At 37.5% G+C, this 6000-nt stretch overlaps 1 protein-coding gene across 1 annotated transcript in view; it reads right to left on the bottom strand.

Annotated features, from left to right (window-relative positions):
• Positions 1 to 515: 515 nt before the first annotated feature.
• Positions 516 to 6000, bottom strand: part of DOCK2 (dedicator of cytokinesis 2) — a 1209209-nt gene continuing 1203724 nt past the window's right edge. Inside the window, exon 52 of the mRNA XM_069763868.1 lies at positions 516 to 4930. Coding sequence (XP_069619969.1) covers positions 4868 to 4930 — 63 coding nt within the window. The 3' untranslated portion in view covers positions 516 to 4867. The remainder of the gene's footprint in view (positions 4931 to 6000) is intronic.

Raw genomic sequence — 6000 nt, 5'->3', positions numbered from 1 at the left:
CCAATCACATATTCACTGAAATATGTAGAAAATATTTCAAATGTATTACCACAAAGTGTCACGTCAGATTTATTTATATTCTATAATTTACCGTGTATTAAAATCTGGCCTAGTCAGAAAGGTGAAAACTGGTTTCAGTTTAGTCTTTAAAAAATTGGACCTGCTTTAATTTTATCAATTGTAGAACCACACACAACATTTCAACTCCAAATGTGGTCTCTCTACAACGTGGGCTCATTTCCTACTTATAGCTGATGAGCAAAATTTCCTTTATTAACACCTGAATGAAGCATTGATGCCTTTTCACTGGACATTTTAAATATATTATGATTATGTAAATTGAAAACATCCTATTAATAAAGCCAAGCACTATTGATTTTATACTTCTTTTTTTATTTTACAGCCCCCTCTGAACCTACTTCTGGCTTTTGGCTTAAAAAAAATTGTCCAACAAAGAACTCTGTGGGAAACCACCCTAATATTTTCATGAAAACAGACACAGGATTAGAAGGACATATGCTAAATGTGAAAACTTTTATTTCTAAACAAGCAAGTACAAGCAAGAAAAAAATGCATGTATTTTCATTGAAAATTAGAAACATGAAATGGTGATGTAAGCTCATGAGAGTAGATGGAACTTCTGCGGATTTTTCTGCATTTGTTTTGAGAAATCCGCAGGTAAAACACAGGCGTTTCCGCGTGTTTATTTCCGCAGCATGTGCACTGTGGGTTTTGTTTTCCATAGGTTTATATGGTACTGTAAACTCATAGAAAACTGCTGCGATCCGCAGCAAAATCTGCAACGTGTGCACATACCCTTAAGGGGTTTTCCTCTTTCAGCTTGCTTCTTCCTGCATTGGCAGAGCCATTTAACTTAGTGATTGGCTGCAAATATGTTGATGTGATGTTACTAGTGCAGCCATACAACTGAGATCAGGGCAGAGAAACACCAAGAAGGGTAAGTAAAGCAAAGTTGTTTTTTTACACCTAAAATGCACCTACAGGCAGAAGTTCCCTGAAAAACCCCTTCAATTTACTTACAATGTTATGCAATAGATGTACGCTGTACAGAAAAACCTTATTAGTAACAATAGAATATTACCCTAAGGCTAGGTTCACATTAGCGTATAAAAATATCGTCCGAGTTTCATCCAGAAAAAGAGGACAAATTCCATCTCAATTTCATCACACACAATTCTGTCAGTGAAAAAAAAATAATTTGAATCGCCCAATTAAATAATATTGGTCAGAGTGCTGTACATTTTTTCATTGCCAGTATTCGGACTAAAAATAAGCTCATGTGAACTTGGCCTTAGGGTTGAAAAGGGCAAGTTGATTGACCTTAATATTTTTTAGAGCTAAAAGTCTCCATGCACATTTGATTAACATTTTACTGAAAATAAAGAAAGGCTGAAATAGCTTGCCAGTTCACACCAAGGGAATGTTCACACAGTGCAAATTTTCTGCAGATTGTATTGAGGAAAGTTATGATACAACCCCATTCAGATAAATGGAACGGATTTTTAGCCACAGAAGTTTCTGAATTTACCCAAAGTTATTATTCAAATTATTCAAAGTGTACATTTGGAAGTAAGCATTTTTACGCAGTAGCATTCATGGAGAATCATTACTTGGACTGTCAAGACAGTTATTTTATTATAATTAAAATTTAAAATCTATAGTTACTAAAAAAAATTTGAGACCCTTTCCTAACTAATGACCTGCTCTGTGAAGTGTGTTTGAGGGTATGTGCACACTTTGCGGATTTTGCTGCGGATCCACAGCGGTTTTGACGCTGCAGATTCGCAGCTGTTTTCCATGAGTTTACAGTACCAGTAAACCTATGGAAACCAAAATCCGCAGTGCACATGCTGCAACTAAAACGTGCGGAAATGCTACATTGTTTTTTCCGCAGCATGTCCATTCTTTGTGCGGATTCGGCAGCGGTTTACACCTGCTCCATTATAGGAATCCGCAGGTGTAAAACCGCAGGTGGAATCCGCACAAAAACCGCAAAAAATCCGCGGTTAATCCGCAGTAAATCCGCAGGTAAAACAGTGCTTTTTCCCTAAGGATTTCTCAAAACAGGTGCGGAAAAATCAGCAGAGGTCCCATCTACGTGTGCACATACCCCATAGTTTGTTGGAAACGGTTCCCTCAGGATATGTGCACATGGAATCTTATTCAGTGGGGTACTCTCTGTAACCTTCCTGAGAATGTGATAATTAAACACAAAAAAGAACTTGAAAGAATCACAAAAGACGGAACATATTCACACCAACTGCTTCAGGTTTCCAAAGATGTCCTTCAGGCAGCCGAAGAATGGTAAAAAAATGACTTGGGCCAAAAACATTGTGGAAGAAATGTTTCAGGGCAAAAGATGTTGGTGTGCTTTGAATTGTCTTCCTCCCCAAAAAGTTAGGTTTCCACATGTCTGAAAGACATAGTGTGCACATGCTTTTAGATTGCACTATGGTATTATTTAGGTAATATATAGGTTTTAAATATAACTTTCATTACAAAATTTTCAGTTTTGCTTAAATTAGTTGAGGCAAAAATGACTGCACCCCACATAAAAGTCATGTAAAATACTAGATGTAGCTTTTTTTTTTTTTTTTTTTAAGGACAGCTCCAAGTCATCTAAGCATGGAATTAACAAGTTGGTGACATATTGCAATATCTATCATTTCTATTCTTCAAGAGCAACCTCTTTTGGACCCTGGATGCTGGATCGAGAGTGATGAAAACTTCCCTCTTTCTCTTTCCCCATATGTGTTTAATCGGGTTCAGAACAGGAGACATGCAGTACTTGGCCACTGAATCACTTTCACCAGGTTATTCTTCAGAAATGGAAAAGTGGCCTTTGATGTGCATTTTTCCATCATGACAATGATCCAAAACACACATCTTCCAAGGGCACGGAGTGATGGTAGCATTTTCTCTTTCAATAAAGAGCAGTACAACTGTGAATACATGACACTATCAATGAAATGTGGCTCTTCGACACCAGCAGCACTCATAGCCCCACATAAGGACACTGCCACCAACATGTTTCACTGTAGGCACTTTGCACTTGTACTCCTCACTTTTGCAACACCATATAGTTTTAGTTCCAGAAACATTTATTGTGGTCTAATCACTCTATAGTATAGAGTAATAGTAGTTTTCATATTTTTCAGCAATCACTATGGAAAATTGTAAGTGAGATCTTTTTTGTGCATGGGCTTTAGGAAAGGATTCCCTTATGGTCGACAGGCATCATTTCTCTGCAGTGCATGTTGTATCGTGTCACAGGAAAGACACCCTCATTTGGCTTTCTACTTCTTTGGCTAACTGCATTAAACTTTCATGTTGATTTCACTGATAATTTCTTATCAGAAGATGCTTTTGTTTAGGTGTCAACTTCCTTGGTCAGCCTGGACATTTTTATGAGATGATTTCAGTTCAATCTTTGTGAAATTTTTAGCATCACTTTGGCTACAATAATCTGACTGATTAGTAAATATTTGCTGATCTTCTTGTAGCCATCATGCGTCTGGTCTTTAGACATTTTTTCTTTCTCGGGAGACATTTCTCTTCCATGTGGTGCCACTGCTGACAGAATGAAATGGGAAGGGGTTTTCTTTGATATCTAATGCCTTTCTATAGTCAACTGTCTGCTGGACACCCATTTATTGAACAGCAAGACACAGTTGTGGTTGAATTAATTAATTAGAATTTTATAGTATAAACTTTAACCTTGCTCCTAAGACTTTCATTGGGGTGTACTCATTTTTGCAACATGGTCTTGAGTGAATTTGTTATGAAAATTACTTTTTGGGGTACAAAATAACACATTTTATTGTCAGTCAATGGCCCACATTTATGGAAGTCTAAACTAAAGGTTTTTCTGACAAGTGTGTTAAGATGTATTTATTTATCCTGAGAACTGCACAAATTTTTATTTACTAACTTCACTTGTTATTGAACCATATTTTTTCTAATCTAATTGTTTTGTTATTTTTTGATCTGATTAATGTTCTTTATTATATTTTTTTTACATAGTTATAAGGTAACATATAAGTGTGTGAACATGTTGTCTTTTCCCTTCTGAATCCCACCTGGAATAGTGCCTCAAACTCACTGCAAAAACTGAACATAGTGCACAGCAATGTAAAAACAACATCGCAGAGCTCAATTTCAGCTTTTTGTTACTTATTTTAACTGCTTTGATTTTCACAAACTGTGAAGAGGTTGAAAAAAGCATATTCATTCAACAGGCAGACTTTGCTAGGAGAGATGAAGTTGTGTGTGCACACCCTTGTAGAGAATTTGGGGGTCATGCTCTGTGAACTTTGCACCTGTATTTATTAGTCAAGGTGTGGAAAAACTATTTAGTCAGTATAACATTATTTGCCTAAAAAAATTGGAAGGAATTAGAGATGAACAAATCAATTCACGGGTCCCTGATCTAGTGGCAGCATCAGGATTACCTTGCCTTCTAGTAGGAGTCATGTGAATTGTGTACTACCTGCCAGAATCCCTGGCATCTCTTCGTGCATGTTGGTGGCAGATTGGAGGCAGTTTGCACCATTCCCATCTGGTGATTCTGCAAATCAATTTGCTCATCTAGGAGGGTATCCTACATGTCTAACATGTCAGTGAAATGTAAGGTAGTGAGTAAAGAGTTTTCTCTTCTAGTGTAAAACAAAATATGCCATTTTAAGCTGTTGACATTGGCCCTTTTTCAATTGTTACTGTACATTGCTGTGCAAATGAATTTTATTTATTTTTTATCTGCTCTCCTTTAATTTGGACAAATAAAGACAATATCATGGAGACTGGATCACCGCTCAGAGATTAGTGTGATCTTAAAGGGAATAGCCGTCTACAGTGTCTCATCTTGCTGGTTCATGGTTTGCTTCCCATCATCAGTGACCTTAGCGGAGCGCTGCAAAGAAAAAATAAAAAAAATAAAATGTTTAATTATACAAGATTTATTATAATGCGCAATACGTATCTCCAGAAAAAAATGGCATAACTAACTCCTAACAATGGTTACTGAAATAACTTAAAAATAACAAAAATATATCACCTTCCCGAGATGCAACGTATACAGCTCTGGCAAAAATTAAGAGACCACCACATCAAAACCCTGGAAAGTAATCAAGAGGATGATGGATAGTCACAAGCCATAAAACAAAGAAGAACTGCTTACATTTTTTCTCCAGAAGCAGTGTGAAAGACTGGTGGAAAGCATGCCAAGACGCATGAAAGCTGTGATTAAAAATCATGGTTATTCCACAAAGTATTGATTTCTGAACTCTTCCTGAGTTAAAGCATTAGTATTGTTGTTTCTAAATGATTATGAATAGTGTTGAGCCACCCACCTAGTGTTCGAGTTCGGTTCGGTTCCTCGAATTGGGGCGTGTTCAACGAATGTTCGTCGATCGTTCGATGAACACCGTCGAATCCCATTGAAACCAATGGCAGGCAAAGACAAACACATACAAACACATAGAAAACACCTTAAAAGGTGTCCACAAGCTGACAAACTGCTCAGAAGACACAACAAACACATGGAAAAGTCACAAGTACATATAGTCATGCGAAAAGAAAAGAGATGGAGGAGTAAAAGGAGGAGGAGACACAGATAAGGCATGTCATGCCCTTCTAAAATCAAGAAAAGCTGGGGTAAAAATCTAAAATCAGCCTACCAACACCCAGCTGTCATGACAAAAAAAAATTAAAAAAGAAATATCTTTAGGTAGAATGGCGGGTCCACACTTTCCTTAGAAGACCTAGTGGTATCCCCATTGGGAGTAGTGCCAAAAAAGGAACCCAATACATTCAGACTAGGGTTGAGCGACCTTTACTTTTATAGGATCGGGTCGGGTTTCACGAAACCCGACTTTTTCAAAAGTCGGGTCGAGTGAAATCAGCCGATCCTATAAAGAAGTCGGGGTCGGGGTCGGCCGAAACTCGAAACCCAATGCAGTGCATTGGGTTTCCAATGGTTCC

The sequence above is a fragment of the Ranitomeya imitator genome, chromosome 4, assembly GCF_032444005.1.
Source record: "Ranitomeya imitator isolate aRanImi1 chromosome 4, aRanImi1.pri, whole genome shotgun sequence".
NCBI lineage: Eukaryota > Metazoa > Chordata > Amphibia > Anura > Dendrobatidae > Ranitomeya > Ranitomeya imitator.
The sequence above is the reverse complement of the archived record's forward strand: the minus strand, read 5'-3'. Positions and strand labels throughout refer to the sequence as shown.